The sequence below is a fragment of the Arachis ipaensis genome, chromosome B09 (genome assembly GCF_000816755.2).
Source record: "Arachis ipaensis cultivar K30076 chromosome B09, Araip1.1, whole genome shotgun sequence".
Taxonomy (NCBI): Eukaryota; Viridiplantae; Streptophyta; class Magnoliopsida; order Fabales; family Fabaceae; genus Arachis; species Arachis ipaensis.
Genome location: NC_029793.2, coordinates 141697744 through 141716753, shown reverse-complemented (window position 1 = coordinate 141716753; position 19010 = coordinate 141697744). Strand labels below are relative to the sequence as shown.

General features: G+C 38.5%; 1 protein-coding gene across 1 annotated transcript; it reads left to right on the top strand.

The window, feature by feature from the left end:
- LOC107618243 (probable serine protease EDA2) lies at window positions 1021-5191 on the top strand. The gene is made up of 12 exons (XM_016320255.2): window positions 1021-1366; window positions 1710-1835; window positions 2058-2213; window positions 2375-2557; window positions 2685-2801; window positions 2939-2992; window positions 3085-3156; window positions 3529-3734; window positions 3876-3970; window positions 4312-4392; window positions 4606-4689; window positions 4869-5191. The coding sequence occupies exons 1-12, from the start codon at window positions 1178-1180 to the stop codon at window positions 4982-4984; spliced, it is 1479 nt and encodes a 492-aa protein (XP_016175741.1). The 5' UTR covers window positions 1021-1177; the 3' UTR covers window positions 4985-5191.

Sequence of the window (19010 nt, the reverse complement as noted above, 5' to 3'; positions counted from 1 at the left end):
CCACTTTCCCCTTTTCCCCTAACCCTAACGGCGCCTAACCCTATCAGCCCTCCGCCTCACCTCACTCACCCAGTCGCCAGCCGCCCGCCGTCATCCTCTTCGTCTCACCGCCGGTCTGAACTCTGAAGGAACCAACTCAACCAAGGAAGTAGGAACAAAACAGAGACAGACCCGCGGCTGTTAATCATCGCCGTCACCGTTGCCGCCCTGTCGCCCTCGCCCTTGCTGCGCCGTCGCCCTCGCCCTTGCTGCGCCGTCGAACTCGCCGTTGTCGCGCCGTCGCCCTCGCCCTTGCTGTGCCGTCGATCTCGCCCTTGCTGCGCCGTCGAACTCGCCATTGCCTCGCCCTTCTGCTCTATGACTCTGTCAAACAGGTTAGCTCCAGTTCTGTAATCTGCTTCTGTTCTGTTCTGCACTTGAAGTTTAATGATTGTTTTGTGAAATGCATTACACCCGCTCTGTTCTGCATTACACTTGTAAACTTACTTTTTTTCTGCACTTCTTGTTGACTTGCTGTTACAGTGTTCTGAATATGCTTGTTGAAATTTCTGGGATGAATATCCTTGTTGAAAGCTTGAATCTTTTTATGTTATTTTGTTGATTTGTTCTGTGTTTTACATGCTTGTTAAAAACTTAAAAATTTGTTGTTTTGTTGATTTGTACTGGAAATATGAAATATGAATTATATGCTTGAAATATGAAATATGAATTATCTGTTGTTTTGTTGTTTTGTATTAGTTATATTTAGACTTTGAAACTTGGTTGTTTTTAAAATGTTGGTGAAGAACTAACATATGTATTTTGAATTTATTAAGTTTATGACTATTTTTAGTATTTTATATTTTTTATTCATGTGAAACCGATTTTACCGATTCAACCAGCGATTTATCGGTTGAACTAATAAACTAATGAACCAATAACATGACCGGTTCGATCACCGGTCCGGTTCTTACAACTATGCTTGATAGCACTAATGAAGCGCACGTGTGACAGTGCGAGGACTCACCAACCATAGTAGCTTACTGGCTTAATAACTTTGATTTGTTGGAGTGTGTAACACGATGCGTACTTGCGTAGCATTTGTGAAGAGTGAAGACACACGTTCTATTTTGAAAGAGCAAAGTTTAGCTGAAGGCCTGAAGCAGAAGCAGAAGTAGCTAAGCAAAGCAAAGGAACCATGAGGAGATGGTTGACTTTGTCAGCAGCGTTTTCTTTTATCCTCTTTCTGTATTTTCCGGAAGCTTCTTACGGTGTTTCACCTCCTATCACGCTGCTCCGAAGCCGCAAGTTCGCTGAAGAACCTCCCAAGATCCTCTCCAATCAGGAACTCTGGTTCAATCAAACCCTCGATCACTACTCTCCCTATGTACTCCCCTCTCTCTCCACTAAATATTCCATCTCTTTAATTTTCTTACTGTTTCTATTTTTGTACTTTATTCTTATCTTAAAGAGAAACAGATTTCAAATATGCTCTTGCTGATTTTCTCTTGTTAGGGTTCAAAATGTTTCTTGTATTTATGAACAAATCAGTTAGTATGTATTTAGATATAAATACATAAGTCCTTTCACGCACTCTCAATGCATGTATTTAAACATGTATCCTATCGAGTTGCTGATTTGGTAACTGATTTTTTGCGTGTAGAATAGTTGATTTATGAAATTTCGATGGTGTTGATTGCGCATATTTCTTGTGTTTGCGCTGATTGCAGGATCACCGTCAGTTCCAGCAACGATACTATGAATTCCTTGACTATTTCAGGATTCCTGATGGACCTATCTTTTTGATAATATGCGGTGAAGGTCCCTGCGGTGGGATTGTTAATGATTATATTGCTGTAAGTGTTCATTTTTGTTTGTTATTATATGTTTCACTGGCAAGACTCTAGTCAATGTAGATGAAGATTGAAGATTGAAGTTAGGATCAAAAGTTGTAGCTTTGACATAGGCACTATGTTGTGATCAGTTAACTTTTCGTTTACTCCTAAGAAAATGATGTGACTTTGGGGGGGAAAAAATTACCGGTATGAACAAATTCTCATGCCTTATTGGGTGTATAGGTATTGGCAAAGAAGTTTGGAGCTGCTATGGTTACTCTTGAGCATCGTTATTACGGAAAGAGTTCTCCATTTAAGTCTCTAGCTACGGAGAATTTGAAATATCTCTCTTCCAAGCAGGCACTCAATGATTTGGCTGCTTTTCGTCAGTATTATCAGGTTAGTTCCCATCCCCCAACATGCACCATGCAAGCCGGGTCTGTTAATATGGTTTAAGACAATTCCGTGATAAAAAGACAAATTATTCAAATGCCCTCATTCAATAAATGTTCATTGGAATCATTATCATTTTATTTGTTTTTTGCGGTACTTTTGTGCAGGATTCCTTGAATGTAAAGCTTAATAGAACAAAAGTTGAAAGCTCCTGGTTTTTTTTTGGTGGCTCATATTCTGGTGCACTCAGTGCATGGTTCCGTCTTAAGTACCCCCATCTAACATGCGGAAGTCTTGCAAGTTCTGCAGTTGTTCAAGCTGTATTTGATTTTACAGAATTTGATCAGCAAGTACATATTTTGATTTTGATTTTGAGGCTATCTTCTTTTGTTCTTAAGCCTATCTTATATAAACCATTCACTGCTCCCTTTATTAATTTAAGCCAAATTCTGATTGAGTGCCATATTTTGCATGCAGATTGGTGAATCTGCAGGTCCTGAATGTAAAGCAGTATTACAAGAAACTACTCAACTTATTGAACAAAAACTTGCAATCAATGGAAGATCACTGAAGGCATCTTTTGGTGCTGCTGATGTATGTTTTTCTTACTTCATTACTCTGTTTTTCAGAGAAAGTTTACTGTAGTTTGTCCAAGGATAGGAATCTTGTTCACAACTAGAGTTTCTAATCTGATTCTAATGGTGCTTGTTGACCTTTGCTCTATTTTGTAGCTTGACATTGATGGAGACTTCATGTATTTTGTGGCTGATGCTGCTGTTATAGCGGTAATTATTATGATTCTTGCTGTTTTTCTTATTCATTGCAATCTCTTGTATTCAAATTCCCTATGCTGTTTCCTGGATTTTGAATATTTCAGTTTCAATATGGAAATCCGGATAGACTATGCAAGCCTCTAGTTGAAGCAAAGAATGGAGGAGAAGATTTAGTGGTATGCTTTACTGTCCAGCTCTTTGTTTAAGAATATTATGGAACTATTAAACATCACTCTTTTTTCCTTTTCTTTTTTTGGTTCCTTTTTTATTTAAATCTTCATTTGAATTTAATATTCTCTCTCTTTGTTTCTCTGCAATTTTCTAGTGATGTAAAATTCATGATCATGTGTTGAGTTTTCAGTGAGAGAAGTTTACATTTAATAGCACATTCATGTGCTGAATTTAATACCCTGTTTCTGTTGCAATCAACGGTTGCCTTCTTTCAATAGTACATTCATTTCTCAAGATGCCTCTGATCTCCCTCATGGGTCCAGTTGTGTCGATTTTCTTTGATAAAATCTAATGGAACCCGAATTTCAAAATGCCAGGATGCTTACTCCAAATACGTAAAAGAGTACTACATTGAGACCTTCGGAACCAATGTACAGATTTATGATCAGGAGTTCTTGAAACGCACTGATGTTAATGATGACAGTTCTGCTAGATTATGGTGGTTTCAAGTCTGCACTGAAGTTGCATACTTTCAGGTGGCTCCCTCAAATGATAGTGTCCGCTCCTCAATAGTTGACACAAAGCAAGTACCTTATCGTTATCCTATGTTTATATCTACGTGCACAGGCACATACATTTGCTATTATTGAATATTTGTATTTATTAAATCTTTTTCTCTTGTGATCTTGTTAATTGGTTCAAATTGATTTCTCATGCATTGCAGATATCATTTGGATCTTTGCAAAAATGTATTTGGACATGGTGTCTTTCCTGAAGTGGATGCAACTAACTTATACTATGGTGGCACAAAAATTGCTGGTATAGAAATTTTCCTGTGTCTATTTTTACCATATTCTTTTTTATTTATTTTCTTTCCCTTTGTTCAGTGATGTTTACAGAATTTATATCAAACATCACTATTAATTTTCTTCAACTCTATTTACTACTTCACTATATATACAGTCCGTATATCTCCTTTTGCTGAACCATTCATGTCATTAGATGACCAAACATTATTTTGATCAGGCCTTGATTATTACTATTTACTATTATTCCAAACCTGAACTTATCACTTTGAATATGAATTTTTCCTTTATATGGCATGTTATGTCTGTCCAGCACACCTTAAATTCCTTTGTGGTTCTTATGTGTATGAACAGGTTCAAAAATAATATTTACAAATGGCTCACAGGATCCTTGGCGGCATGCATCCAAACAAACTTCATCCCCTGAGGCTGACAGTGAGTTTATCATTTTAGTCAATAAATTCTTCATTATTGTCATCACTTCTGCAGTATGTCAAAACTGTTTTCTCTCTAGTGTTTTACATGATTTTATATTTGATGTGTTACCTAGTGTGAAAAATGACTGGCTCATTTGCATTGCATAGTTATGATTATGTTTATTGTACTTCTTTTTGCTGAATGCTACTAAATCTCTGTTAAATGTTTCAGTGCCTTCCTACCTTATCACGTGTCACAATTGTGGCCATTGCACTGACATGCGAGGTTGTCCACAGTCTCCTTTGGTCATTGAAGGTATGCATCACATTAAACGTTTGCCTGCCAATTTAGAAAATCCAACTTTTTTCGCTGTATGAGGAGATGCAATTGTATTGGATGATCAGATATTCACTATGATCCTTCTCCAATGCATCTAGATAATTTTAGTTTTATTTTCATGCCGCTGGACACAAATGTGCTTGGTTGCTTTTCAGGTAACGAGCAGAACTGCACCTCACCGGATGCAGTTCGCAAAGTAAGGCAAAAGATCGTCGAACACATGGATCTGTGGCTTTCTCAGTGCCAAGACACAGGAAGGAGTTTCTTTTAAATGTTGATTTGGTGCATACACGATGTATCATAACTCATAAGTTAACCTGAGAGAAGTAAACTCCTACGAAATATGTTGCATTTACTCACGTTTGGTATGAAGCGACCAAATCTAAGGTAGACACATAATGCTTTTGTTCAAGACTTTCTTCTATTTTATGTCTAGCTCAAGATATATAATAAGAATCAATCTCGGATATAGGATATAGAGAATTTACTAGAAAGAATTGGGAGGAAAACTTGATAATATAACGACGTGTGAATTTTGGAATTAGTTCCTTCTATAGATTAGAAATGATTGATAAGATGAGATTAAAATTAAGAAATTTATTTTTTATACTATAAAAACCATAAAACGAGTACAAAAGCCAAAAATAATGATTCAAATATTATTTTTCAGGAAAAGAATCAGAATTGTTACAGGGTTCGTAACATTTCTCCGACGTATAGTTCGTTGAGGATATGGTCTGTTGTTGATCGAAACTTTTCTTCTGGAGCACGTAGTCGAAGTGAAATGGATATTTTGGGATACAATTTTGTTAGTGTTTTTTTCATCAAAAGCTTTTCCACAGTTATGGTCGGAGTTGAATAGGGAAAAGGTGAGGTTATACTGCAAAAGATTTTATGCTCAACTTAGCAAGCGTTTAAAAGATATAACCTAAATTTATATATAGAATTTTAGAAGTAAAAGGACAGAAATATAAAAGAAAAAGTATATGGAACCAATTCCAAATCAGTCAAGAATGGAACAACTTAATTAATTATAAATATAATAATTAGTTTTATTCATTTATAATTTTAAAATATTTGTTAATAATTAAATTACCACATTCAAATTTGAAAGGGAGATACGCTCAATAGCATTGCAGGAGACAATCACGAAAACTGATTACGTACCTTCCGTCTCTTCTTTCTCCTTTCCTCTTCAACTAGCGCCGTCTATCTGTTCTCTCCCCCAAAAAGCAAAGCCGCCAACCTCCTCCATCCAAGGCACCTCCCAGTGCTCCGCCATCGGTAACATTCGGTACGTGCCGCCATTAGCGGTGCTGAGATTGTTCGGGGTGCGACACGTTTCCAGGTGCGGTGCAATATTTCACTATTCTCCTCATTAATTTCCTCCATCGTCTTCACCGAATAACTCAACCGGTGTCTCCGTTGTCACTCCTCCACTGTGCGGGCCGTTTTTCCTGCACTAAGAAGCTGCCGTTGGTGCAACACGTTCCCGGGTGCCTTGCAACCTTTTATGCTTTTCATCATCAATTGTTCCCACTGTCTACATCAATCATTTAACCCGTCGCTCCGTCGTCGCTTCTCCACAGTGCGTGCCGCGTTTCCTCTACAAAGAAGCGGCCGTCGCGGCGCAAAGATTCCGGAAAAGAACATTCTTCATGGACCTTTCAATCCCGGAAGGTGAATCGAATAGCACATTGATCAATACTAACGAAGGCAATGGGGAATTGAGTGTCGATGAAGTTGTTAATCAAAAAGGTTCTAAGGTATGTTGTATGTTGTATAGGTTAGTCTTCAATTACATGAGATTTTATGAGAACGTGATCTGTGAATGTTTCTTGTTCATGATATTTAGATGTTTTTTAATTTTATTTATTTGGAAAAATGTGGTACACTGATGTGGTTAGTGGACATATTAATAAGGTATACTTGTAATTGAATATAGCATTCCTTTGTATACTTGTAAGTTATAATGTGTGGCATCAATCAAATAAGATCTCTGAAGGCTATGCTTAGCTAATGTCATTGAAAAAAAAAAAGATTCCGAAAGAGAGAGACATAGATAGTGAATATAGAAATACATTGTGTTGTGGAGAAGACATGTAAAATCTTTTTGCTTGAAGACAAAATTTTGTGTATTTTATATTATTCCTAAATTTGTGAATAGAAAATATCCATTTCCATCTCTCTACTGTTGTATTTCTATGTCACAATTCATGCAATCATTTAAAAGTTGTTTATGATTCATTGATGCCTAAGAGAAAGTTTATGAAAATGTGTGTTGTGAATGTTTCTTATTCATGGTAATTAGATGTTTTTTCATTGATTTTTTTGGGGAAAATCTAGAGCAATGAAGTGGTTAGTTGAGATATTAATAAAGTATGCTTGACTCCTATATGTGTTTTCTTCTATGTATTGATATGCTTTATTGGATTGCTTCATTATATAGTAATGGCCATAAGTTGATTAAAGTTTTTTTTCGATGGTCTTTAATTGAAGGTCTACGAAACTATCGACGTCATGGTGACAAGAAAGGATGAGTTGGAATTAAGACACGAAGTTTGAGTTATTCCTTATTGTTTGTTAACACGTTATAGTTACCACGTTAATACTATCTTTAATTCGTATTTGATTCTATGAATTGGCTTTATAGTTGTCAGATCATAGTGGGATCAGTGAAGAGGAAATCCTAGCCATAGAAATGAGTTTTGATTCGTTGCATTCGGCACATGAGTTTTATGTAAATTATGCAAAGAAATTGGGTTTTGTAACTAAAGTCAGGAACACGAATTTCGACAACACGCGGAAGGACGCAAATATACCCGTTAATCAATCTCTTCACTGCACTCGAGAGGATTATCGGGAATCTCAGGTTAAGGCAGCAACTCGGTCAAACAGAATAACAGCCACGAGATGTAGAGCAAGGATGTATGTCATGCTGGACAAGGAGAAGGAATGTTGGGTTGTGTCCAGGTTAGAATTGAGGCATTCTCACCCCTGTTCGGCTAAGAAAGCTATCCACTATCATGAGTATAGGGAGTTGACCATGCATCCTAAGTGCGTCATTACGGATAACAACGAGGCTGGCATAAGACCCAACAAGACATATCTAGCACTGGCAAACGATGTTGGTGGGTCTTAAAACCTGAGTTTCTCAGAAAAGGATGTCAGAAATTACATCACAAGCAATCTCTGATGCTCCGATGACAATGCAGACTTCAAGGGATGATGAATTATTTCGTTCGAATGAAAGAGATCAACCAAAGGACGGCTGAAGAGTAAGAGACTTGGAGTAGAGTTGGACAAGTCAATTAAGAAGTCAATGCAAAAAAGGAAGAGGAAATCACATCCGGTATGTGTTAGAAGTGACGTATATTTTAAATTTTTCTTATGAATGGTGTTCTTGATTCATATATGTTGTTCTCTTTGTGTTGTGTATCTTGTAGGATGATGTTGACCTTCAGACAGATAATGATAATGATGGTTCTGTAAATAAAAGATTTAAGGACTCTACTATATGGAATTCATCGGATGGTGGCGGATTCATGCACCTGTTGAACTCTTTTAGGCATATATAGTTAGGTTTCTTGGCGTGAGTGTTTTGTCATTCTTAGCTAGATTTCTTGGTTCCTTAGACACAACTGAATAAACTCTTCCCTTTTTTGTTTTGTCACTTGCATTTATCCTGTTATGAAGTGTTCATTCAAAGAAACAAAAGCACAACTGTTGTTATCTTTTCCCCATTTATTGTTTATTATGGTTTTAAAGAAACAAATTGTCACATATTTGTTCCAAAAAAAAAATGCTGGAAACGGTTGAAGAGTTTTAAAAAAAATAACAAAAGGCATTCACATCTCAATGAAGTGCACGCAGTTGTTAATGCTTAACACATGAAACAAAGAAACCATATCCAAAACCATCAATTTTACAATGAGAAGAAACATCCGAGTGCCTATCTCAGAAGCACCATCCACTTAAAATCTTGGATAAAGTCATCGGTACCACCGTAAACGAACCGGCCATGTAGACTGATTACGACCGAAGGCCGTGCAATGCTTAAAGTTCCAGTAACTTCACAATTTCAGCAGTAGAAAATAATGATAAAAAAATAAATAACGCCTCCATTTAGTTAACACCACGCTAGTGAATGAAAAGAATTGCCACTTAAGCATAGGCATGAACAAAAGGGTTATATACACCGATCAGAGTTGACTAAATAGTATAAATATGCAATGCATTGCTTAATGAACTAGTGACATCCACAATTTGAAAACTAATTGCTTGAGAATCCTGAATTACTTAACATATGAAACCTGCTGAGGAGTATCTAACAAAACACGAGCCACTCACTTCTCAATAAAGTACACACAAGTTCAAATGCCTAAAACATGATAAATTAGAAAACAGATTCAGAACCATCCAATTTACAAAGAAAAGAAACATCCTAATACCTTGTATAAGCACCATCCACGTAGAGGTTTTGGATTGATTGTCACCATCAACTTGACAAAATCAGCAACATGAAATCATAAACCTGCAGTGAAACAAGATTTATCAGGCTCACACGAAATGAATCTAAGTCGGAAAATGCCATATTAACGTCTATAACTCTATCTCAAGGAAACCATAGATACAGTAAGGCAAGTGTCTATATTGATGATTTCTTACCTAGGCATATGTCTTCTTCCGTTGTCTTCCCCCTTGTTTGGCTTTCTAGTGGGTAACCCCGCACGCTGCAACATGCTCTTCGTGCTCGGTGCTGTGAACGGTGATCTCACAGCCTTAGTCTTTTTCCTTGGCTGGTTGCGGCGCACAGGATCGCTGTCCAATGCCTGCAGCGCCTTCCCAATTTGTGAATTATGAGGACTCATCACTATGTCTAGTATGATTTCCTTCCAAAACTCCTGTACAACGTCCTGCATGGCAATTCCGTGTTGGACGGTAATTTTAAAAATGATAAAGAAATTGATCAGAAAGAGGTTCAACTTAATTGTTATAACATATTTAACTTCACCTTGTCCCAAAGCTGCAAGGGTTTCTCTAAACTCCAAAACTGCATGAACTTGATGACAAATACACCACAATCACAACTATATGTACAAACAGAAAATATTATTTTCAACCATGATATCATTATCATGTGAAGTGCTATTAAGAGTATTGTTAGGTGTCATTTTAACCGACCCGTTATGTTGTTTTGGGACGCTGGGATAGAAACGAGGTAGGCCTTCTCCATGGGCTCATATGCGGGCATAGAAACTTTCGCCATGTCTTCAATGATTCTCCCCTGGAAAGCAGCAACACATTAGCAATGACACATTTTCAACTACTAAGGATGTCGGTGTACTAATTGGTTGACATATACTTACCGCATAAGCATGTATTTTTAATCTTTCATTATTATGCTCTCCTGAATACATACTATCCAGCACCCACAGCCTTTTCTGAGCAATCTCAAAGGTATACAACCACCAATGACGATCGATACAGACTGGGGCAAACCACTACGATGGAAACAGAAATATCAAAGCAGTTACATGATCAAGTTAGTCACCAAAAACAGATAGTTGCGAAATTCCTAAAACATGTAACGTGTTGCAGAACATCTAATGAAACGAAAGCCAATCACATCTCAATTAAGTACACGCAAATTCAAGAGCCTACGACATCAAAACTAAGAAACATATACAGAACCATCCAATTGGCAATGAATGGGAACATCCTAGTGCCTATCATAAGCAACATCCAAGTAAAAAACAAGGGGTTGTAAGCACTTAAACCAAAACATCAACCTACAAGCATTAGCTTGTACAAGAACCATACAGTTTTTGTTCAACTAGCGCATTGACTTACCCATTTTTGCATGGAAGCTGCTATCTTGTCAAAAAATCTAGAATCATCACTGAAGTGAGGACCCAGCCCCACATAACTAACGGTAGGAACCTCCCTGAAGGAATCCAAGTTCCTCTTTTGTAACACAGTTTCCTGTTAAAAAAGCACTATTTAGTTTCAGACCTCAAATCATGAACGATAAGAATCCACAAATTCATGCATACCAAACTTCTTGGAGGAATACAGTAAAAGTCATCCCCAAATCGCAATGATTATGAGTCATTAAAGGTTGAACACATCCACTGAATGATCTGCACGATAAATTTTAATTGAGTTAGGGTCATCTATATGAGCCATGATATATATTAAGAACCATATTCATTCTATCAAAGTGGTAGTATATTTTACTTACGTTGCTGTTGACCCAGCGCTGGGGTAGCAGTGAGCAGATGTCCTCTCGGACCAATGATAGATGTTGCCTTCCTTCATAGGATGCCACGACCTGCCTTTTCACCAACAAACCATTGGCAGCCCATCGTCGCAATCGCTCCTCATCATCCTCGTCCAACTTTCGCCCCTTTAGCAGTGGATGCACCTTTATAGGAGTACATTGGGTAGACTTCTATTCCATCCGAGTCATGCCCGGTGAAATCTTCTTGCTCAGTGGGCTAGAAGTCATGCAAGATGGAATGGCTGGCATCACGGTCTGCAGTGGCCTCGTGTTCTGCAGTTGCTCAAATGATTTCCATATTCATTCACTCTCGGGGTCTCGGTTCGACAGAAAATTGGGATTACTGCAAGAAACTCAACCAATGTTAGAGAAAAGGCAGTTGTATACGGATACAATCCCTAATTCACTAACAGGCAAAATAGACCACAAAATGAAATAGTTTTGCTTAGGAAACTTGCCCATCGAACTCCCATTCATGTTGCACTAACGCAACGGAGGGTGTTCCTGCATCAGGAACTCTAGAGACAGGTGTTTCATGGGGAGCGTTATCCTGATTGAGGTTGCCTTTGGTGGGATCGGCACTTGGTTTTTGTTAGTCAAATCCCTGGTTAAACAGTCGGTACATCCTCTTAGCAAGAGGCTCATTCTCCTCATCATCATCTGTGCTCATTGGGAGATCTTTTTTTTCAGATTGTTTTGGGTTGGACCTACGTGATCGGTCCTTTTTAGCCCCCCTTTTTTTTGCGTAGCTTCCTTGCTGTGCTGTTTTACGCATAACGACTATGTTAGGTAAAGAAACATGCAAGTACATTGAAATGAACCTTATAAACTTATGCAAGGCTAGTCGATGATTTAAACCTTACACAACAATAAACGTATACTCACTCTCGGACTAGTTTTTGCTCCTTCCGCACACTGTGAACTTCTTCTAATTGGATGTGGAGCTGTTGTGCGTCCACTTGGTCGTCTTTCCGATGCTACTTGCTTACTCTTTCCACTGACGGAGCTCCCCTGTTTGAAGTAATAGCATGAATCAAACTAACAATAGCGAAGTAAACTTGTTAACATGCTAAAGCCTTGAAACATGATTACCCTTGGCGGCACTGAATCCTTTCGTCCACGCTTCTGTGGTGCTTTTTTTCCCGGTTTTCTACTTGCAGCTTGAGGTGACCGGCCCTTTATGTCTTCACCTTCCCCCTGTCTAGTCAAAAGGTGCCCCTAATTTAAGAAACGAAGATAATCAATGATCTTAATCAAACCCCAAAGCACCACCAAAACAGAAACCAAAAACAGCAAAATAAAAAAAAAATTAACATCTTAAACACACGGGGTTAGCCACAACTACCTAGCACATCTGAAAAACAGAAAACATATTTAGAAACAACAAAAAAGCAAACATAAAAAACATCTTGAGTCCTCTAATAGGCAGCTTCGACTTATATAATGGCATAAATTAACCGATTACGAGAGAGAAATGAGTTCATCGGATATAATATATTGTGCCTTCTTTTCTAGCCTCTCCGAGGTCCACGCATCGAGCCATGGCTCATGCTCAAGACAGTTGTCGAGCAGACCGTATTACAATCAGTGAAAATAGAGGATCTACACAGAGGATGGGCACAAGTTTTGTTATACATGACAGAAAACCAGGTTGAATATACTCTTAAGTTGAACAGTTAGCATGAGATATGGTTCAAGATGGTAAAAGGTTCGCAACACAGAAGTAGTGACAGGAAACATTCAGCTGAAATCATACACTGAACCATCTAAAATTAGTCAACAAAAATTCAAGTAATTCAGCAACATATTAGTATATCTCATACAAATAATAGTACTAGAGCCTGAACTCTCCAAACTAATGTATAGGAAATTAATTTTCTACAAGTTATGTTCTTCGTAAAAAAATAGCATACTGAATTTACTAATAGTCATTGCATCCTACCAGCATGACAAACATGCAGCCTTCACATGTTTTGTTCCCTTTCAGCTTATACTTCTCGACTGCCTTGTCGAACCACTTCAGAATTTCCAACAGCTAGTTGAATCTCCGTGGATCAGAAACATCTAAGACAGGGTAGATGTGCCATGGCAAAAGTGCCTGTTGAGTGGTGGGTCACAGGAACATTTTCATTACCACCAGTAGGAAATATCTCTTGAACTCCATCCTATATGATTCTGTGGCCATTGGACAACTGTAAACTAAATTCCAGAGTTCGGTTGTTGTCCGATCTCATCAATCTCCGCAAGCTTCTCAACGGAGTTGTTTTTAGATAGCGTGCTCATCATGTCATGTATGTAGCTGGGCGAGTACCGCAACTCTAACAATTTCTTTTAATTGTTACAATAGCTATAAGTCACACATAAGATCATGTGGAATGTTAAACTGCGAATGGTAGACATCATTTTACCTTTTTTCCCATGTTGGTTGGCTTTTTTGCAAAACAATCCTGCTGCGGTTTCACAGAAAATAGCCCCTAATCCTTTAATGGATACTGCCAACAAACATCAGAGGCAACATTAAAAGAGTTCTCAATTAAACACGATTGATGATGCTTTACGAAACCCACATCAAATAATACCATATTAAACCAAAATTAAAAGCAGTATATATCAAATTGCACGAGGTTCATTTTTAAACACATGCAAAATTAGAGTAGATGTTCAACATGAATAGAAAACCGCCTGAAGAGAGTCTTAAGTTACACAGATTGCATCAAGTGTGTGTTCCGGGGTATAAAAGATTAGAAAGCAAACAGGTAAATTTGCATATAGGAAACATGATTTAACAAGCATTAAGCTACAACACAGGTAGTAGAAACAATTTCAGAGTTCCTAATAAATTGACGCTTGAATCATGAGTAAGGACCAAAACTTAGTTCGACACAAATCAGACAAAATTTACTATAATTTCACCATCCAAAATCCAAACCACAATTAAGAGAATAGTAACAATCAATCACCAATCAAAGTCAATATATCAAAACCCAATTCCCAATAACAACATCTTTCGCTTTCTAATTTCAGAATCATCCATTCGCAAGTTATAGCAATTCAACAACATCCAACAAATTAGCAAAGGTAAACCACATCGACTACAACCATAGTTCCTGAAGCTAAGCATAGATTACAAAACAGAATTAAACCATTTCAAATTTTATGTTCTAGGTAACTAATAAAATCCAATAGATGTTGTAAAACCACCAACAAATCTTACCCAAAAAATCGAATTTTCTTGCTGGAAGTTGATAAAATCAGTTCAGACCCAAGTTCAATCAGGAAAAACATCATAATTACCAGTGAAGTACGTTTCTTACCCCCTATGAATCCAAACAGAAAAAACACTGCTCAACCAAGAGCATGACAGTGATTGCCAACTATATTTATACTCACTTTAACATTTATAAAAATCCGTTGGGTTAACAAGATATATAATTGTTGGAGGCGATAAATAATTCCTGCTATTTTTTTCTGAAATACTTTTGCCTGTAATGTAAATTAAATCTTATTCTCATCACATTAGACTTTTTTTTTCAAAATTTCCACTCTCATTGAATGATTTGCTCTCGTATTTTGATAACAACACTCTTACCCATAAAGTAACCTTAAATCAATTTAAATAAGCATAAACACTGTAACATGAACTATACTACTTCCAATACTAGTACATGAATTATACACCCTAATAGCAACCTCTAATCTTCAATTCAAATAAGCATAATCACCGTAACATGAACTATACTACTCCCAGTACTAGTACATGAACTATACACCCTAATAGCAATATATAATCTCCAAAAAATACCCAGAAACACCGTTATAATACATTGACCAAATTTTATTGAAAAAACATGCAGTTGAAATCAGAAGCAACAACTACATACATACCAATTAGTCATGTGAAGGTAGGTTTTCCAGGCTGGAGCAGTAGACCTCAACCAGTGTTTGGCGGAGCAGAGTCGGGAGTCCTCAACGATGCTGCCAAAATAGGCATGCAGCACTAGCGGCGAACCCTCTGTGAGCAGCGGAACCTAATTGTTTCTCACAACTTGGCATCCGAGATTGGGGAAGCACCGAAGGGATGGTTCGGTTGTGGCGTTCTGGAATGACGGCGCTCCAAGGTTGCCCGCACGTGGTCGGCAAAGGCGCTGCGTCCAATGGAGGAGGTAGGAGGTGTACGCGCAGCTCCCGGTATTCTGGCGCGACGGTGGGTGTGTTTCAAAATGTGCTGCAGTAAAACGGTGAAAGTAAGGGGTAGGGTTTTGGGTAGGATGAAATTAGTTTACCAAGATAGAATTTTTGGATGTTGCTAAGGTGATATGGGATTCTGGATCCTGGCCCAACAGCAGTTGACAGATTTTTAGCTGGAACCCTCTTGGTTCCCTAACACTATTGAATATAAAATATGAGATTAGTTTGTAGAAGTTAATAGATCTCCTTCGTTTGAAGGTAGAAAGTGTTTTCTATAGATATTAGGTTGATGAATATCATTAATGTTATTTCGATAATTAAGTCGGTAATGATGACTAATAAAATTAACGATGGCAAAAAAACATATATCCGCAGGATTATTTATGATGGGGATTAACGAGGACCGCAAAATCTCCACGACGACGGTACTTGTTTGGCAAATAAATGGAAACTGAAGCAGGAATTGAGTTACCCACAAAATCTCCATGAAGGAGAAATTACTTAAACATCCATTTTTATATATAAGTTATGTATAGTCCTAAGAATTGTTATATTATTTTGTTAGAAAATTTTATATTTTATTTTATTTTAATTTGTATGTTGAACATTTTGTGTGTATGTTGATTATGTTGGATTTGTATTTGGATTATGTTTTAATTTGATACATTTGATCGAATTGTATTAAATTTTATTATGGTTGCATTAACTTTTTTTGAAAAAAAAAATTAAAACTTAATATCCATGGATCTTTGCAGGTATCTGTATCCCTCGTGTGAGAGGAGAATAAATGAGGAAGAGTGATGGGAATAAGGCAGGACTAGAGATGCTTTACTAAACAAAGACAAGGTCGGGGGAGGCATAGAGATCCATTGCCATTCTTAAATAAGATCATAGATTAGAAGCTAATAATGAATGATAATTGAAGTTGAGGTAGAACTCATTATGTGTTGATTTGTTACCTAAAGTATGGCCCACACCAACAACCTCGGAATTGGGTCGCTAACCAAAAGGATAACTCCCCCGAAAATCTCTCCAATCAAACCACCACAACTCCAACAACCGGAATAATAGCAAATAGACTTCGTCAAACCAAAGAAGAAGATACAAATAACTTCCTAAAGGTAACTCCATATATACTAGTGACCAACTAAGTCACAGGGATGCAATTCACTCCATTTCATTCTGAATACTCTCACACTCTTACTTACTTGAGTGTTGGAGTCCCTTTGCAGGTGCCCAATGCCGCCACCCTCATAAGAAGATGATGTTCCTCACCTTCATTCCCAGGAAAGCAAGTTCAAGTGACAGCAGAACGAGCTATACCTCGGATATCTATATTCACATAGGAACATTTGGCACCCACCATGGGGCCCGAGATTTTCTAACCCCACATCTTTCTATATATTTTCTGTGCTTTCTTCTTTTCTTTTCCTTGCAGGTCATGACATATGGTGGATGCTCATAGCAACGCCCCTTCAAACCCCAACTCGGCCGAATTACTGGCCATCAACGAATCTCTCAGAGTGGAGAATCTGAAAATGGCCGAGCTCTTGCATCAAAAGCAAAATAGTCAAAGTAAATGAGGAGAGCACAAGAACGCGGAGAACAAGGATGACAATGACGAGCACACGTCAGAGGCAAAGCATACCATACCCACTCCCCCCAAAAATCGTAACCAAAAGAACTAATCCTTTCACAAAAGAAGTCATGAGCTTTCAGATTCCAAAAAATTTCACCCTGCCAATGACCCTGAAACCCTATGTAGGGATAGGGGACCCAAACATCCACGTCACCAACTTCTATACCATGATGTTCATAAACAAAGAATCCGACCCAATCCTATGTCGTACTTTCCCAACCTTCCTAGACGGAGCCGCCCTGATTTAGTTCTCCAACCTCCCTGAAGGCTCCATTTCTAGTTTCGATGAACTAGCCGACCAATTCATCAACCATTTCGCTGCATCCAAGATATACGTGCACAACTCCGACTACCTGAGCACCATTAAGCAAGGGCCGCATGAAAGCCTGAAGGACTACATGACCAGATTCGCTGAAGCGACCAATGAAATACCCAACTTGAACCCTGAAGTCCACCTTCATGCCCTGAAGAGCGGCCTCCGCCCCGGGAAATTCTAGGAGACCATAGTCATAGCAAAGCCGAAAACTCTAGCCGAATTTCGAGAAAAGGCAACAACCCAAATCGAGATTGAAGAGCTCTGAACACTTTGAAAAGCAGAGAAACCCGCCTCGAACAGAGAAGGCGAGAAGTGGAACAAACACCCAAGTAACAGGACAGACCAAAGATCATTCAAACTCACATCTAAGTTCGACAACTACACTCCCCTTCAATGCCAAGAGAGAGGACATCATCAGAGATATCCTGCACTCAAAACTTATCAAACCGCTAAACAAAGCAGGCATATACCAAGACCAACGATACGTAGACAAGTCCAAGTACTGCACCTTCCATCAGAAATATGGACATACAACAGATGACTGCGTCATCGCCAAATACCTTCTCGAAAAACTGGCCCAACAAGACCTACTAGACAAATATATTGATACCAGAGGGAGAAAGCGGCATACAGAAGACCTCGGTCAACATTCCAAAACAATCGACAATCCCCGATACAAGGGGAAAAAGGTAGACGATGATGTCAATCCACCCCGTCGAGTAATAAATTATATTTCTGACGGTTTTGCAGGAGGAGCTAGGATACACAAACTCGGCTAGAACGAGATCCTACCAGGCTATGATTTCAGTGACAGGATCAACCTCATCTCAACCCATCAACCCACACAAACCAGATATCTCATTTCTCCCCAAGGACTATAAGGCAAATGACTGCAACCTCGACGACCCCGTAGTCATCTCTGCGCCGGTTGGAGAACCATTGGTCAAGAAAATTTTGATGGACCCAGGGAGTAGCGCAGACGTGCTATTCTACTCAACATTTCAGAAAATGAAGTTAAGTGACAAAGCCCTCCAACCATCATCCGGGGAACTGGTAGGTTTCTCAGGTGAGCGGGTTCCTATCTGAGGTTATATCTGGTTACAAACCACACTTGGAAACTATCCTGACTATAACACTATAGACATACAATATCTAGTTGTTGATTGCAGAAGTCCTTACAATATAATTCTAGGTAGACCTTCTTTAAATGCTTTCAATGCTATTATTTCCACTGTGCATTTGTGTGTCAAGTTCTTTTCCCAGGATAACAAAGTCGTAACAATTCATGGAGACCAGAGAGAAGCCAGGTAGTGCTATAACGCCAGCCTAAAGACCGAATACTCAAGACAGCCTGAGCAACATACAGTATGTCCACATAGTATACAATTCAAAATCATTACCCCCGTTGGCCGACTTAGATCCTTGAACCAACCATCAAGAATAACCGATGCCAACAGACGACCTCACAAAGGCTCCACTAACAGCCGAGGAAGAAAAATATACATACCTCAGTAATGCACTGAAAAACGAAGAACGAGAACAACTGGCCGGGCTACTGAGGCAAAATGTTGATCTATTCGCGTGGACTCCAGCAGACATGCCAGGAATAGATCCCAATGTCATTTGTCACAAGTTGGCAATCAATCCATCTATCCGATCTATAGCCCAGAAGAAAAGACATCTTGGCACAGATAAAAGGGCAGCTTCCTTAGAGGAAACTCAAAAGCTCCTCAACGCTGGATTCATAAGAAAGCTCAGATACTCCACCTGGTTAGCCAACATGGTAATGGTAAAAAAGAACAACGGTATGAAAGCCACCAGGACATGGCAAGCTAGGCGCTAATTGGGAAGGCCTATTCCGGATTTGCAAA